The sequence below is a fragment of the Phyllobates terribilis genome, unplaced genomic scaffold (genome assembly GCF_046119375.1).
Source record: "Phyllobates terribilis strain yellow unplaced genomic scaffold, ASM4611937v1 Scaffold_1__5_contigs__length_1240528914, whole genome shotgun sequence".
Classification (NCBI taxonomy): Eukaryota; Metazoa; Chordata; class Amphibia; order Anura; family Dendrobatidae; genus Phyllobates; species Phyllobates terribilis.
In genome coordinates, this window is record NW_027362761.1 from 542,745,108 (window position 1) to 542,763,716 (window position 18,609).

General features: G+C 42.0%; 2 protein-coding genes across 9 annotated transcripts in view; one reads left to right on the forward strand and one right to left on the reverse strand.

Moving 5' to 3' along the window:
• Window positions 1–2,469, forward strand: part of LOC141269708 (aquaporin-7-like) — a 45,822-nt gene extending 43,353 nt beyond the window's left edge. Inside the window, exon 6 of the mRNA XM_073680432.1 lies at window positions 894–2,469. Within this exon, the coding sequence (XP_073536533.1) occupies window positions 894–1,068 (175 nt within the window). The 3' untranslated portion in view covers window positions 1,069–2,469. The remainder of the gene's footprint in view (window positions 1–893) is intronic.
• TPGS2 (tubulin polyglutamylase complex subunit 2) overlaps window positions 1–18,609 on the reverse strand; it is a 45,026-nt gene that overhangs the window by 4,178 nt on the left and 22,239 nt on the right. The window lies entirely within an intron of this gene.

Here is an 18,609-nt window from a genome sequence, read left to right on the forward strand (position 1 = left end):
TTTATGTACATGTACTTTAAGTTAAAAATAATATTTGTAATTGGGTTTCTTTAAAAATTTAGCACCAATTGGCTTTTACGGGCTCTTTGCTTCCCTGCACATTACTGTCTGCAGAGTGAGTTAACTGAGAATCTGTCAGCTGATTTGACGGCATGAAAGTTCAACTCACCTTTGATGTCGCCTGTGGTACATACATGCGGTCACATGCCGACTAGACTTTTTGTATTGAGTGAGGCCGGAAAAAGTCTAGTCGGCATTTGACCGCATGTATGTAAACCGCATACTTGCGCTCATGTGCCCGCAGCTTCTGACACCACAGAATCCTCACAGTGCACTCGTTCTGAGGATTCGTTGTGAGACTTGTAGCCTAAGTCCAGGCAACCCCTTTAAGAATTGCAATGCTATGTGGATGATCTGTATGGGACTCCATTCTCTTGTACTCTCGTCATCGGAAATATGGAAGCAACTAGTCAGTGAGAAAAGCAAACATTTATCTTAGCCACCCAAATGAATAAGTCCGAGTGCGGTCAGTGTGAGATCAGTTTTTTTCACGTACAGCGGTCGGACCAAAAACACGGTAGTGTGAATGGACGCTCAAAGTGCGGCATGTATTGACTGGCAGTGTCAGAAGCAGCTGACTTTTCCTATCTCTCCAGGGGAAAATGGGGGTTTGGGGTGGCGAGTTTCTTACCCTCTTCAGTTCTGTAACAAGTTGCCCTGTGTAAATTGCACAAGACAAGCTAAGAATTTTCACATTCACTGACAGCAAGCAAAAATGTTAGAAATGGTACAGAAATGAAGCACAAAGTATATTAGAAACTTACAGAACTTTGAATAATAGGATGATCCAGGGTGCTGAATACCATAATAATAAGGCTTGTCATTTCTTCCAGGGCTGGGAATTACTGGTGCTGGGTGCCAATCGTAGCCCCTATGGTGGGGGGCCTGACCGGCGCCTTCCTGTACAAGCTACTAGTGGGGCTCCATCACCAGCCGAAAGTGGAGGAGAAGAAGTTATGTGAGATGGAGAAGGGGAATGCGGAGATGGAGACCTGTGAATATATGTGACCCCCACCCCACTACAGGACATTGATACTGCACCTACGTGTCATATTGTAAAGGACTGCGGCCAGAACGCTCCCTGCGGCACAGTGTACATACCATGTATATAACCACTGCGGGATCTCAGCCTTATTTATCATCCATTTACATCATTCCCCATTAAAACTGCATTTTCCTAGAACATTCACAGCTATTTTTTTTACTTATTTCTCTCTCCAGCAAAATAAGAAATGGCCGAATAATTTTTTGGCAAATGCTTTTTACAGCTGCTCCTCTCTTTCTAGCACTGGCAATAAAGAGACAAAAAATGTCAAGGACCCTTCTGGCACCACAGGAGGACTCCAACATTTTTATTTCAGTTTTTATGTTTTTTTTCTCTAAACTTCACCTCTGAGTCACTGGAGATATAGTAAGGAAGCCACGTGGTGTGAAATCCATACAGAAGACTAATGATGTTTACCAGCATGTAACTATTCTATCGTGTAAGGTGTAAAATCCAATGTCATCACAGTAAGATCCAATGTGCCGGAGCGGTGCTGCTGCTTCCTGCTCTGATATGTAAAGTACGGTTATTGGATACAGTATAGATAACGTTCACTCACCTTAGAACATATTCCAGTGTATATATAGAATTAGTCTACAGAAAAAGGCGAAGAACTTACATTACATTACAGATCCGGAGTTACATCCTGTATTATACTCAAGAGCTGCACTCACTATTCTGCTGGTGCCGTCACTGTGTACATACATTACATTACTGATCCTGTGTTACATCCTGTATTATACTGCAGAGCTGCACTCACTATTCTGCTGGTGCAGTCACTGTGTACATACATTACATTACTGATCCTGTACTAATCCTGAGTTACATCCTGTATTATACTCCAGAGCTGCACTCACTATTCTGCTGGTGTAGTCACTGTGTACATACATTACATTACTGATCCTGTACTGGTCCTGATTTACATCCTGTATTATACTCCAGAGCTGCACTCACTATACTATTCTGCTGGTGCAGTCACTGTGTACATACATAACATTACTGATCCTGATTTACCTCCTGTATTATACTGCAGAGCTGCACTCACTATTCTGCTGGTGCAGTCACTGTGTACATACATTACATTACTGATCCTGTGTTACATCCTGTATTATACTCCAGAGCTGCACTCACTATTCTGCTGGTGCAGTCACTGTGTACATACATTACATTACTGATCCTGTACTGGTCCTGATTTACATCCTGTATTATACTCCAGAGCTGCACTCACTATTCTGCTGGTGCAGTCACTGTGTACATACATAACATTACTGATCCTGATTTACCTCCTGTATTATACTCCATAGCTGCACTCACTATTCTGCTGGTGGAGTCACTGTGTACATACATTACATTACTGATCCTGTGTTACATCCTGTATTATACTCCAGAGCTGCACTCACTATTCTGCTGGTGCAGTCACTGTGTACATACATTACATTGCTGATCCTGTACTGATCCTGATTTACATCCTGTATTATACTCCAGAGCTGCACTCACTATTCTGCTGGCGGAGTCACTGTGTACATACATTACATTACTTATCCTGTACTGATCCTGAGTTACATCCTGTATTATACCCCAGAGCTGCACTCACTATTCTGCTGGTTCAGTCACTGTGTACATACATTACTTATCCTGTACTGATCCTGAGTTACATCCGGTATTATACTCCAGAGCTGCACTCACTATTCTGCTGGTAAAGTCAATGTGTACATACATTACATTACTTATCCTATACTGATCCTGTGTAACATTGTGTATTTTATTACAGAGCTGCACTTCCTAGTCTGCTTTTGGAGTCACGGTGTACATATATTATATTACTGATTCTATACTAATCTTGTCCAGAGCTGCACTCACTATTCTGATGGTGGAGTCACTGTACAGATACATTACATATACTGTATTGCACATACATTACATATCCTGTATTGTACTTCAGAGCTGAACTCACTATTCTGCTGGTGGAGTACAGTCATGGCCAAAAGTATTGAGAATGAGACAAATAGTAATTTTTCCAAAGTTTACTGCTTCATTTTTTGTAATGGCAATTTGCATATACTCCTGAATGTCAAAGAGTGATCAGCTTAACAGCAATTACTGTACTTGCAAAGTCAATATTTGCCCAGAAAATGAACTTTAACCCCCAAAACACATTTCAACATCATTGCAGTCCTGCCTTAAAAGGAGCAGCTAACATCTTTTTAGTGATTGATCCATTAACACAGGTGTGGTTGTTGATGAGGACAGGGCTGGCGATCAATCAGTCATGATTAAGTAAGAATGACATCACTGGACACTTTAAAAGGAGGCTGGTTCTTGGTATCATTGTTTCTCTTCAGTTAACCATGGTTATCTCTAAAGAAACACGTGCAGCCATCATAGCACTGCACAAAAATGGCCTAACAGGGAAGAGTATCGCAGCTACAAAGATTGCACCTCAGTCAACAATCTATCGCATCATCAAGAACTTCAAGGAGAGAGCTTCCATTGTTGTCAAAAAGGCTCCAGGGCGCCCAAGAAAGACCAGCAAGCGCCAGAACCGTATCTTAAAACTGTTTCAGCTGCGGGATCGGACTACCAGCAGTTCCGAGCTTGCTCAGGAATGGCAGCAGGCTGGTGTGAGTGCTTCTGCACGCACTGTGAGGCGGAGACTCTTGGAGCAAGGGCTGGTTTCAAGGAGGGCAGCAAAGAAGCCACTTCTCTCCAGAAAAAACATCAGGGACCGACTGATATTCTGCAAAAGGTACAGGGAGTGGACTGCTGAGGACTGGGGCAAAGTCATTTTCTCTGATGAATCCCCTTTTCGATTGTTTGGGACATCTGGAAAACAGCTTATTCGGTGAAGAAGAGGTGAGCGCTACCACCAGTCTTGTCTCATGCCAACTGTAAAGCATCCTGAAACCATTCATGTGTGGGGTTGCTTCTCAGCCAAGGGAATCGGCTCACTCACAGTCTTGCCTAAAAACACAGCCATGAATAAAGAATGGTACCAGAATGTCCTCCAAGAGCAACTTCTCCCAACCGTCCAAGAGCAGTTTGGCGCCCAACAATGCCTTTTCCAGCATGATGGAGCACCTTGCCATAAAGCAAAGGTGATAACTAAATGGCTCATGGAACAAAACATAGAGATTTTGGGTCCATGGCCTGGAAACTCCCCAGATCTTAATCCCATTGAGAACTTGTGGTCAATCATCAAGAGACGGGTGGACAAACAAAAACCAACAAATTCTGGCAAAATGCAAGCATTGATTATGCAAGAATGGACTGCTATCAGTCAGGATTTGGTCCAAAAGTTGATTGAGAGCATGCCAGGGAGAATTACAGAGGTCTTGAAGAAGAAGGGGCAACACTGCAAATATTGACTTGCTGCATTAACTCATTCTAACTGTCAATATAACCTATTGGTACTCATAATATGATTGCAATTATATTTCTGTATGTGATATAAACATCAAACACTAATAAAAACCAGAGGCCAGCAGATCATGTGAAAATATAATTTTGGTGTCATTCTCAAAACTTTTGGCCATGACTGTACATGCATTAATTATTAAGTACTTCTCCTGAGTGACATCCTGTTTTTTTCCCCGGAGCTGTGCTCACTATTCTGGTGGTTATTTGGAAACAGTCAGCAAAACTGTTAATATCGCCCATCAATGACTTTGCTTACAGCCTTTTAGGGTTTTCTGTAAATTTCAGTACAGTGCAAACTGCAAATCCCCTGACCGATCCCTATGCAGACATCCGTCACTCAGGGAATATTGCCCTTCAGAATTACATATCAGGATACATATTTTGAAAAGAGTAATAAGTTCATAGTTAATATATTTCAAGTTCGAAATGCAATGGAAGACTTGTAAATAATTGTATCTTGTAAGATGTAACGTCATATGCGTGTATTTAATATAGAACTAACAGTCTACATGTATTACCTGTTTTCTACAGATAAACAATATACGAGTAGTAAAATGATCTGTCTTTATTGGCCGATTTTCTATTAAATTGGAGAGGAACTGATAAAAAAAAAACAATTCCACTGTCGTTATTTGGGTTTTGATTTTTTGACGTGCAAATTGCCTCTTCAGAGAAAAAGAGGACTTGAACTCTATAGCGCCACCTATTGGAAGCAGCAATTCTACAAGTCACAATCGACCCTTTAACGAGTCACTTTGAGACCTTGTAACTTTGTTCTACCAGCAAAATGGCAACACAAAGCACAGTCCTTGTGGTAGCAGGGATCCACCTGCTCAGCGTTCAGCAACTCCACGTGGTTCAGGTTAGTTCCACACAAACATGTCTGGAGTTCCTCTCTCCACATCTACTGAACACTGAATGCCTCAGCTGGCCAAGTATTTAAACCCCCCAGACGACACCCTGAGGTGGAGATATGGTGAATGTCCTCCCGCCCTTCACAATGGGCCATTCACAAAAACCACTCCCTTTTACAAATGGACTTAAACCCTCTCAACAAATAATAAACTGGAGGAAACGTAATAGTTTTAGTTCACTGAAGCTAATAGCCTCAGGGAAACATATCTCCCCTCCAGCAGTTTACCAATGACTTTGTCACATATCCCCCTCCCCTGCCCAAAGCTGGGGGGTTTGACATCTTCACTCGCTAAACAGGGACTTTGTCACAATATATATACACATAAATACACACATTTTTTTTTCTTTTTAATACTTAAAGAAAAAAAACAATAAAAAACACAAGCCTTCAGTCTCCATATTCTTAGAGCCATAACTTTTTTATTTTATGGTTGACAGTTGCATCAGGGCTTGTTTTTTTGCAGACGGTACAGGTTTTGTCTTTTTAAAAACTATTTTGGGGGTGCATCCAATTTTCTGATCTGTTTTTATTCTGCTATTTTTATATTTTTTCCTATTTTGGCTTGCACTAGATGGAATAAATATCTTTATATTTTATTATTACACATGCAGTGATACCAAACCTTTGTCATTTGCATTTTGAGAAAAGGGGTTAATTTAAACTTTCATTTTTTGTTTTCATTTTTTTTTATATATATTTTTCAATTATTTATTAGAGAATCTGGAATCTCTTGATCGCTTACAAAATATACTGAAATATTAATGGTACTGCAGTGTATTGTACAAAAGTCTACACATCCTGTTAAAAAGCAAGGATTTTGTGATGTTAAAAAACCCCATCATTATAAAAAGAAGAATTTCAGAACTTTTTCCACCTTTATTGCCACCCATAAGCTGTACAATTTAATTGTAAAATAAACTGACATCTTTTCAAGTAGAAAAAGAAAGAACTAAAATAATGTGGTTTCATAAATATAGTCATGGACAAAAGTGTTGGCACCCTTGAAATTGTTCTGGAAAAGGAAGTATTTCTCCCAGAAAACTATTGCAATTACAAGTTTTGTTATACACAAAAAAACTGAGGAAAAAAAGGCAAATTGGACATAATTTCACACAAAACCCCAAAAATGGAATGGACAAAATTGTTGGCACCCTCAACTTAATATTTGGTTGCACACCCTTTGGAATAAAAAACTGCAACCAATTGCTTCCTTTAAACATCAACAAGCTTCTTACACCTCTCAGCTAGAATTTTGGGCCACTCTTCTTTTGCAAACTGCTCCAGGTCTCTCATATTTGAAGGCACCTTCTCCCATCAGCAATTTTAAGATCTCTTCACAGGTGTTCAATGAGACTTATGTCCGAACTCATTGCTGCCACTTCAGATCCATTTCTGGGTGCTTCTTGAAGTATGTTTTGGGTCATTGTCCTCAGGACTGTGGAGTCGGTAAGCCAAATCTCCGACTCCTCAATTTCCATGACACCGACTCCAACTCTGACTCCATGACTCAGACTCCCTCATACATGGCTCATGTTTAAGTGATAAATTTACTGTACCACAGATTCATCTCAGCTAAAAGTCTAGACCCTTAGATCAGGAATAGAACAGACATTTATAGGACATTTCATAACTTTCCCAAATTCTTATGAAAAAATATTCCCCACAAACTGCATTGAACTACTGTACCCAATTTATTATATATTTTAGGAGTTGGAGTAGGTCCATTTTATACCGACTCCGACTCAACCAAAATGGACTCCGACTCCACAGCCCTGATTGTCCTGCTGGAAGACCCATTACCTAGGACGCAAACCTAGCCTTCTGACATTGGGCTCTACATTGTGACCCAAAATCCTAGTAATCTTCTTATTTCATGAAACCTTGCATACAGTCAAGACACCCAGTGCCAGAGGCAGGAAAACAACCCCAAAACATCTTTGAACCTCCACCATATTTGACTGTAGGTATGGTGTTCTTTTCTTTGTAAACCTCATTCCGTTTTTGGTAAACAGTAGAATGATTTGCTTTACCAAAAAGCTCTATCTTTGTCTCATCTGTACACAAGACGCTTTCCCAGAAGGATTTTGGCTTACTCGTGTACAATTTGGTAAACTGCAGTTTAGATTTTTTTATGTTTATGTCAGCAGTGAGTTCCTCTAGGGTCTCCTGCCATAGCATTTCATTCAAAAATGTTGACGGATAGTTTGCGTTGACACTGAGGCTCCCTGAGCCTATTGAACAGCTTGAATTTCTTTGGAACTTGATTGGGGCTGCTTAGCCACCATCCGGATTACCTTGCATTGCAACCTTTCATCAATTTTCTCTGCCATCTACGTCCAGGGAGATTAGCTACAGTGCCATGGGTTTTAAACTTCTTAACTATGTTGCGCACCGTGGATAAATGAACATCACAATCTCTGATGATGGACTTATAACCATGAAATTGTTGTTATTTTTCAACAATTTTGGTTCTCAAGTACTCAGACAGTTCTCTTCTTTCTGTTCTCCGTGCTTAGTGTGGCACACACAGACAGACAATGCAAAGATTGAGTCAACTTATCCCTTTTTTACCTGGTTTCAGGTGTGATTTTCATATTTCCCACACCTGTTACTTGCCACAGGTGAGTTTGAATGAGCATCACATGCTTGAAACAAAGTTATTTACCCACAATTTTGGAAAGATGCCAACAATTTTGTCGGACCATTTTTCTTTTTTTTAATTGTCCAATGTCCAATTTGCCTTGTTCCAATACACACAAAGGAAATAAACAGGTGTATAAAAAACGTGTAATTGCAATAATTTTCTGGAAGAAATATTTCATTGGATGCCAACACTTTCAGCCATGACTGTATACACAACCTTAAATTAATACTTTCTTGAGGTATTCTTTGAACATATGACAGAATTCAGTCTTTTTGGGAGTCTATCAGCATGGCATCTAGAATTGGCAATCTTTACCCACTCTTCCTTGAAGTAGCTCGCCATCTGTCAGATTGCGAGGGCATTTCCTGTGTACAGTGCCCTCTTCAGGTCACCCAGAGATTTTCAATTGGATTCAGGTCTGGGCTCTGGCTGGGCCATTCCAAAACTTTGATCTTTTGGTGAAGCCATTTTTTTGTTGATTTGGCTTGTGGTTTGAAAGGTGAAATTCCTCTTCATCTTCAGCTTTTTTAGCAGAGGCCTGAAGTTTATGTTGCCAAAAATTACTGATATTTGGAACAGTTTATATTTCTCTCCACCTTGACAAAAGACTTCGTTCCAGCTGCTGAAAAGTGGTAATTAGACTTACCGATAATTGTATTTACAGGCATCCATCCTGACAGCATCATGGAGAATGTCCTTCTTATCCTTTCAGGGACAGGAAAACACCGAGAGGTTAAAAGCACTCCACCCCTCAGTGTCTTTCTAAGTACCACACCAGGATGGATGCAACACAATTTTATTAAGTTTCTACATACCAATATTACTTCACATTGCACAGAAACAACCAAGGGAGTGAAACTAACTGTGCTGTTAGGTTGGACTCCAGGAAATACAATTACCGGTAAATCTAATTACCGCTTTCCAGGATGTCCCCCTGATAGCACCATGGAGAATACCAAAGTATTGCACTAGAGAGGAACTACCACATGGAGAACCTTCTTACCAAACACCATTCATTGCTCGCCAGCACATGTAGCTTATAGTGTTTGGAAAACGTACTCAAACTTGACCAGGTTGTGGCTGTGCATATCTGTACCACCGAGGCCGCCCCTCTCCGCCCATGAAGGGTTGAATGGGCTTTCAACCCTTCCGAGGGGGACTTTCCCTTCTACTGTATAGGCCAGACCTATCGTGGACCTAATCCATCTCGCAATCATTTTCTTAGAAGCTTTTTTCCCCTTATTTTTGCCTCCATATTAGATAAACAAGTTGTGGTCCTGTTTCCAGTCGCGGGTTGCCTCTAGATAACAAATGACTGTTTGCCTGATATCCAGGGAGTGGAAAAATTGCTGCTTCTGACTTTTGGTGTACTGACAAAATGATGGCAGGACAACCTCCTGATTTGTTTCTTGTAGACACTACTTTAGGTAGAAAGGTCAGGTACTACTAAGTACTATTCTGTCCTCATATCTGTAGATATGGATCTTTAATGGACAATGCCTGTAACTCTCCAACCCTTTTAGCGGTGGTGATGGCCACCAGGAATGTACCATCCTTGAAACAGAAACTAGCAATCATAAGCAGCATATGGTCTGCGGTGCTACACCAAGAAATCTAACATGATGCAGTGAAAGATGAATAGAAGAAAGGTGGCACTCACCATAGGCTTGCAGAAAAAACAGTCTTTATTGTGGCAAAGCCATCAGGAGAGGCGGGCATACGTGGACCCGTAGAAGCGCATTCCAGCGCGAAATGACCATAGTCCTGCTCTGCACTCCCCCACACTCTGCTTACCGCCTCTCCTGATGTCTTTGCCACAATAAAGACTTTTTTTCTGCAAGCCTATGGTGAGTGTCACCTTTCTTCTATTCATCTTTCGCTGCATCATGGTTCATTTAAGTGTTTGCATAGGGCGTTAAGTACTAGGTTAAGATCCCATGGTGGGGCTGATTTCTTTACCCAGGGTTTTAGCCTCTGAACTGCCCTAGAAAATCTAGCTATGCAGGGATGAGAGGCTAGGTGAGTGTCATAAAACGCGCTTAGGGCAGAAATCTGGACTCTCAGCGTTCTCGGCCTTAATCCTTTGTTGAAGATTTTAGGAATATTAGGATTAGAGGTGTCCACTGCTGACTCCCCACACTCCAAACAGAACCTCTTCCAGATTTTTTGGCTTGCCTGCAAAGTCATAACTACTTGGTCTGATAGCCCTGGGGCATCAGATTCTGCCTCTCAGGATCCATGCCGAAAGGTGCAATCTGTCCACATTCTGGTAAAAAGGCTGGACCCTGGTGAAGGAGATCCTTCCTTAAGGGAAGCAAGATGGGTTCCTCCAGGGTCATCCGGGCCAATAGAGGGAACCAGCTCCTCTTCGGCCAAAAGGGAACTATCAAGATTATTTTTGCCTGATCCTCCTGCACCTTACTCAGAACCCTAGAATTAAGGGTTTTGGAGGAAAGGCATACGAAAGGTCTTCGTTCCATTCCTGGGATAGTGCATCGATCCCTTCTGGGTTGTCTCGTCTCGGGGATTTAGGGAACAGAATCTCCAGGCCTTTGCATTTTCCCTGGTCGCAATGAGGTTTATCTGCGGGATACCCCAACGACAACACAACCTGAGAAACACTTCCCCATTTAGTTCCCATTCTGTGGGTAAGATCTTCAGTCTGCTTAGGAAGTCTGCCAAGTGATTTTGCACCCCTTTTAGGTGGACAGTTGAAATCAATAAGACCGTCTTTTCTACCTAAAGGAATATTTTTGTAGCTAGGCCTTTGAGCGGTGAATGTCTTAGCCCTCCTTGGTGACGCAGAAAAGATACCGTCATCATATTGTCCGACAGGACCTTTACATGATTGTTTTGCAACAGAGAACGATTGCGCCGGAGGACTTCCCACACGGCACAAGGTTCCCGGTAGTTCGATGATCTGGAGCGAACCTCTGGAGGCCAGATCCTCTGAAAAAAATCTTCCTTTTATGTGGCCACCTCAACCTGACTGACTCGCGTCGGTGGTGATTACTACAAATGGGGAGGAGATCCAGGCTATCTCCACCTGCAGGTTTTTTGGAACCGTCCACAAGACCAGAGACCTTACTAGTTGGAAATGGGGCATCACCTGGTCTAGGGATATCTGCCATCTGGCACAGGACGACAGAACAGCTTTTTGAAGTTCTCTTGAATGAAACTGACTCCATCTGACACAGGGGATACAGGCTGACATCAAGCAGAGGATTCTCATTGCACTCCTGATTGAGCCACAATCTTTTGAGAACTGACATATCCTGTCTCCCATTTACCTCTGCTTTTCTACCGGTAGAAACGAGGTCCTTAGATAGGAATCTAAGCTAACCCCCAAAACTACCTTCCTGTTCCCTGGTGTTAGGTCCGACTTTTCCCAATTTATTAGTCAATCCAACCTCTGAAGAGTGGAAATTGAAAATTCTATGTGCTTTAGGATCTCCTGATGTGAACTTGCCAATAGCTGGTAATCATTGAAGTAGGGGACCACGATAATCCCTGCTTCCCTTAAATAGGCTACCATTTCAGCTACCAGCTTCATGAAAACCCGTGGAGCCGAGGCTAGGCCAAAGGGAAGACATCGAAACTGAAAATGATGGATCTGATCCCGGGATTTTATCGCGAATGTTAGATATTTTTGATAGCGCCGATGAATGGGAACATGGTAGTATGCTTTCCTTAGATCTAGCGTACATATCACCGTGTCTCTGTCTTTCAGGGGAATGGTTGATCTAATTGACTCAATTTTGAAACGTTTGTATCTTACCCAACGATTTAACGGTTTTAAGTTTATTATCGTACGTGTCTCCCCGGAGGGCTTCCTGATAGAAAAGAGACTTGAGTAGTGCCCCTGGAATGTTTCCGATTGGCTCCTATCTTTAATAGATCCTGATTTTCTGAGCACATGGGAGAGGGATCGGCCGCGGGCTGGGAATCGGTTAGGATAAATCTCTCTGGTGGGAACTGGGAGAACTCTATCCTGTACCCCTATGATACAGTTCTTAAAACCCACTGATCTCGCAAAATCTCCTGACAGCCCCCGATGGATGACCTTAGTTGCCCCCCCACACGCATAGAATAATTGTCTTCCTGAACCTAACCCCGAGCCAAAAGGGGGGCCTTTAACCCTGCCTCCTTTGGGGTAACTCCATCTACCAGTTTTCCCTTTCCCTTTACAATCTGGTCTGCGGAAGGGACGGGCTCTAGAAAAAGGGCTGATATCTATGTGACCTGTCCTCCGGGAACCCCTTCTTTTTATCTGATGCTTTCTCAAGAATATCATCTAAAACAGGCCCGAATGCCCTAGCTCCTGAGAAGGGAATAGAACAGAGTTTGTTTTTTTGATTGACTATCCCCGGACCATGTCTTTAACCAGATAGCACGCTTAATTGCGCAGACTAAGCCGACGCGTCTGCCATGAATCCCGTTGCTAATTTAAGTAAGGGAAGGGACCTTAGAATACTTTCCCTAGGAGTCTTTGTTCTCAATTGTTCCTCTAGATCATCGACCCATAAGTGCATGGACCTGGTGACTGAGGTTCCAGCTATGTTGGTTTTTATAATGGCTGCCGAAGTCTCCCAGATTCTTTTTAAAAGGTAATCTGCCTTCTTATCCATGGCTCTTTTAGGCTGGATGAGTCTTCAAAAAAGAATTGAAGTCTTTTTGGCTACTTTTGCCACAGGTTAAAGTCTCGTGGTATTACCAGCCTTTTATCTGCATCCTCCCACTCCTCAAGGACCATGGCTCAGATGTGGTTGTTTACGGGAAAAACTCTACTTCGAGTTACTTAGGCCCCCAAACATCTAATCCTGGATGGAATGAGATTTCTGAGCCTCCTCCACCAGCATGGTGTTCCTGACAGATCTTAGGAGCTCATCCGTATGAGAGGTATCTTTTCCCTTCCTCCGGCGGATTTGAGGCTCTCTCTTCCTCCTCATCCTCTTCTGATCTGAAGGACTGTAGCTCTTCCTCTGAACTTAATTCCATCTCCCACCTTGGCCTCTTTCTACGGGGCCCTGGTTGAGACATATGCAGGGAGACTAGACCGGAGATGGAAGCCCGGACTTCCTCCCTAATCATGGATTTCTTGTCAGTGAGAAAGGTTGGCTGCTATTCCCTGATAATTTTGCAAGTACTAACTGCTTCCCCCATGCTTTAGGTAGCCTGCTGTTGCATATGGCACATCTTTTCAGCTTCCCTGTAGCTTTATTATCCTTTTTAGCTGTTGATGGATTAGTGGGACCCCTGTCCTATAAAACATAGAGGGACACACATCTATTTATCTAGGGGGCAGGGAGACCCTTACAATATCAGGCACTGTAAATTGATCCCTACCATGTGTTAACTAACCACCCCCACTCACGTGCACCATGGGTTGCTCTGATGGGGTGTCTGCTTTCCTAGTCTCCGGCTCAGCAGGGGAATCTGACACAAATAATGCCTTTTATACTACCTGTCTGACATCTTCCCTGCTTCCTGTGTTCCACCCAGCAACACACGCTGACTGCACCTTTACATTTTTTCAAAAAGTGCGTGCTACCCCGCGTGCCCGGATGATGCCACCGGAAGTGTGCCGAACACGTACACCGGATCTTCGTCGTGCCGGAGCCGAGAGCCCTCGCCAGAGTGAAGCGGCTCGCTGGCTAGGAGCAGCGCTACACTGGCTGAGGCACCCCCCTTCGGAGGGTGTCGGCCATGGACAGGGGGAAGGAGAAGCTGGGCTCCCTGATCACCCTGAGTCCGCCATGCAGGTACGAATCTTCTGCTCTTCCTCTGGCTGTTTCTATCTATGGGTGGAGGGAGGGGAGGGCTTTTAACCTCTCGGTGTTTTCCTTTCTCTGAAAGGATAAGAAGGAAGCCTGAAAAACAGTCCTAAAGCATAATTCTGCCTCCACCATGCTTTACTGTGGGTATGGTGTTCTTTGGTGATGCGCAGTGTTGGCTTTGTGCTAAACATACCTTTTGGAATTGTGTCCAAAAAGTTCCACCTTTCTCTCACCAGATCATAAAACATTTTCCCACAGGCCTTTGGCAGACTTGATGTAGATTTTGGTAAAACATAGCTAAGCTTGGATGTTTTTTTTTGTAAGAAAAGGCTATGTTACCACCCTACCCCACAAGCCAGACATATGGAGAATACAGGAGATTATTGTCATGTGCAGTACACAACCAGTACTTATCAAAAATTCCAGCAGCTCCTTTAATGTTGCTGAAGGCCTCTTGGCAGCCTCCTGGACCAATTTTCTTCTTGTCTTTTCATCAATTTTTCAGGGACATCAAGTTCAAGGTATTATCAGTATTGTGCCAAATTTAAGCCACTTCCTGATGACATCTTCACAGTGATCTGTGGTATATCTAATGCCTTAGAAATTTTTTTGATAACTCATACTTTTATTTATCAAATGAGTAGCAAAATGATTAGGAAATATAGTCCAGACATTGACAAGGTTAGAAATAATGATTTTTATTAGAAAGAATAATTTTCTCCTTCAAACTTTGCTTTCGTCAAAGAATGCTCTCTTTACAGCATTGCAGACCTTTGGCATTCTAGCTGTTAATTTGCTGAGGTAATCTTGAGACATTTCCCCCCCATGCTTCCTGAAGCCCCTCCCACAAGTTGGATTGGCTTGATGGGCACTTTTTGCATACTATACGGTCAAGCTGCTCCCACAACAGCTCAATGGGGTTGAGATCTGGTGACTGCGCTGGCCACTCCATTACAGATAGAATACCAGCTGCCTGCTTCTTCCCTAAATAGTTCATGCATAATTTGGAGGTGTGCTTTGGGTCATTGTCCTGTTGCAGGATGAAATTGGCTCCAATCAAGCGCTGTCCACAGGGTATGGCATGGCGTTGCAAAATGGAGTGATAGCCTTCCTTATTTAAAATCCCATTTACCTTGTACAAATCTCCCACCAGCACCAAAGCAACCCCACACCATCACATTACCTCCACCATGCTTGACAGATGGCATCAGGCACTCTTCCAGCATCTTTTCAGTTGTTCTGCGTCTCACAAATGTTCTTCTCTGTGATTCAAGCACCTCAAACTTTGATTTGTCTGTCCATAAAACTTTTTTCCAATCTTCCTCTGTCCAATGTCTGTGTTCTTTTTCCCATATTAATCTTTTCCTTTTATTAGCCAGTCTCAGATATGGCTTTTTCTTTGCCACGTTGCCCTGAAGGCCAGCATCCCGGAGTCGCCTCTTCACTGTAGACGTTGACACTGGCGTTTTGCGTGTGCTATTTAATGAAGCTGCCAGTTGAGGAGATGTGAGGCGTCGATTTCTCACACTAGAGACTCTAATGTACTTGTCTTGTTGCTCAGTTGTGCAGCGGGGCCTCCCACTTCTCTTTCTACTCTGGTTAGAGCCTGTTTGTGCTCTCCTCTGAAGGGAGTAGTACACACTGTTGTAGGAAATCTTCAGTTTCTAGGCAATTTCTCGCATGGAATAGCCTTCATTTTTAAGAACAAGAATAGACTGTCGAGTTTCACATGAAAAGTCTCTTTCTGGCCATTTTGAGAGTTTCATAGAACAAACAAATGTAATTCTCCAGATTCTCAGCTAGCTCAAAGGAAGGTCAATTTTATAGCTTCTCAAATCAGCCAAACCATTTTCAGTTGGGCTAACATACTTGTGCAAGGGTTTTCTAAACATCCATTAGCCTTCTTACACAGTTAGCAACCACAATGTACCATTAAAACACTGGAGTGGTGGTTGTTGGAAATGGGCCTCTATACAGCTATGTAGATACTGCAAAAAAACAAGAAATTTGCAGCTAGAATAGTCATTTACCACATTAACAATGTATTGAGTGTATTTCTGATTCATTTAATGTTAGCTTCATTGAAAAAAAATGTGCTTTTCTTTCAAAAATAATGACATTTCTAAATGACCCCAAACTTTTGAACGGTAGTGTATATATTTAAAAAAAAATCTCTTATAACAGTGCAGCCCTGTGGCTCACTATTAAAGTTGCTGCCTTCCATGCAACAGGTCCTCAAGTTTGAGTCCTGGGTAAAATGAAGTTGAAGGAAAAGCAAAGAATTAAACAAATGAGAGACATCTAATGAGCACTGTCAGATGCTGGATGTAAGGACCCACATTAATATCCTGGGTTGTCGGTCGAGAGGTGACAGGACACACACAGCAGAGACAACGGAGATCTGATTGCTTTGAGCCAGTATACAGTTAACAACTATCGGCACAGCATAGACCCCTGTACAGGTGTGATGCAGTATGTCCACCCCTCCTCACAACAATGCTGAGGTGGCAGCGGCGCCTGTTCACACTGCTTTGTTCGGTCTCCTGACACTTGTGGTGCATACTATTTCTAAGCCGCATAGATTACCCTTACAGCTATTTTTTTTCTAAGCAAAAGTTCATGTTAACTCAAGGGCGCTCATCCCAATATTTGTCCAATATCCTTAGTGACCAATGTTTACTATGATACGGAGGAGACGTCAGGGCCGAACAGTTATCAACAGGCAAATGGGTAAGGATAGAGATTCCTGTATGAAATCACTGCCGGCGTTCAGTTCTCTTAAAGGGCACCAACCTTTTATTTTCTGGCAATGCGTGCAAGGAATATGTAATAGGAAGTATTTTCTCATTACTCATTCTTGGAGTTGTTCTTTACTGAAAGTGATCTAGTAGGTCATGACACGGAAAAAGCTTTGCTCCTTTTATGACATAATTTCCTGGTGATCACGTAACAATGCTAAATCAGATGACCACTGCCACAAATCAGGGTCTGCGGATTATAGTGTCGTGATGCAGATGACGTCGCACGAGCTTGGCTATTTGGAAGAAGAGTCGAAGATTCCAGGAGGTTAGTTCTCAGCGGCCAGAGATCCTGTGAATTTAAATCACACCAAGTCTACTAGTGACCGCTGCAGTCGATCAGTTGTTTCTAATCAGCTGCAGCCTAGCAAGGAAGTCTCCCCTGACGCATAGTAAAAGCTGCAGCCAATCAGCAGCTGCAGTGGTCACAAGCTGAGATGGTACAAATCAATTTGCAGGACCCAGGTGAGAAAAAGCCAGAGCCTCCGAAAAGTCAGAAGTGGATTTCGGACTACCTTAGGACTCCCAAGACAATGCAGTAAAAAGCTGGAGACACTGATCATAGCTGTATCCAAGTATAAAAAAAACAGCTTTCTATAAAAAATATTAATAACATGTCTGAACAAACCCCAATAGTTCAGAATCACGTCATTCACAAGCATAGAGTAACTGCGATTGATTTCATAGCTATAGCTCAGCTACCTGGGATATCCAATTAACGCGGTCATCTGACTGTATAAAGAAAGTTAGAAAACAGTGTCATTGCTCGGTAGTTAGGTTTATTTTCAGGTGACTTAAATAGAAAATAAATTAGAAAAAAAAAAATGTAAAATTTACATCCAATAACCACAATGTATATACAAATCTAAATAAATAAGACAGAAAGAGAGTAGAAATGGTGAAATGAAAAGTTTGATTTTTTTTTCCATGGTGCGCATTACTGTAGAGTAAATAGAAAAAAACAGTAACATAATTTATTTGGGGGGTGGGGGGCATAGATCTGGGTTTTTTTTTGGAGGGGGGGGGGGGTTCTGTTTTTACCATGTTCCTTGTGTGGTAAAAATGACTTTATTCCGTGGGTCAGTAATATCATGACAATACAATGTTTATAAAAATTTTTGCTATGTTTTCCTATTTGTAGAAAAAAGGGAAGTTTTGATATGTGTCACCTTATTTAGAGAAATACTTTAGTTTTTTTTATTTTCCAGCATTGGATCAGTGTGATGATGTGCTTTTAAGAAAGGCAAGGTGTGATTTATTTTTTTGGGGTATAGGCAAGTTTATGATCAATTTTTAGTTTTTCTATATCTGGAAAGTGAAGTGGCCAAAAAAACAGCAATTCAGTTATTTGTTTTTCATGACATTCACCATGCAAGATGAATAATGTAATATTTAATTAGTTCCAACTATTATTGTCATAGAGATACCCATTTTTTTATGTTACAAAGTTTTACTATTTGCTCATTTTTTTTTAATATTTTTGAACATTTTATTACATTTGTTTTAGTCCCTCTATGAAGTTCGAAAATGTGTTTGACCACTATTACAATACACTGTATTAGTTGGTGGTTTCCTGGAAAGTCCTTTCCCCTGGATGGGCTTATTAGGAGTACTAAGATGGCACAATTACAGGCCTTTATTAGATTACCAGCTGGAACCAAACTATAATGTTTCGCCGAGGCCAGTTGGGTGACTGAAGGAGCATTCTCCTTCTGTCAAACTGTTTAGATGCTGGGGTCAGTGGACTGTAACATCTAAGGAGGTCAGCTGTATATTACACAGTGGATCTCTCTGCATTTCAGTGAGTCCAAGCGTGCTCCATTTCATCGTGAACACATGCTGAATGTAGAAATATATTAAGCTCCATCTAGCAGTGATTCCAGCCATTCAAAATGTTAGGTTCTAAATCAATGTTTTAGCAGAAAGGCTCCAGGTCTTTTTTTTTCCCCCAA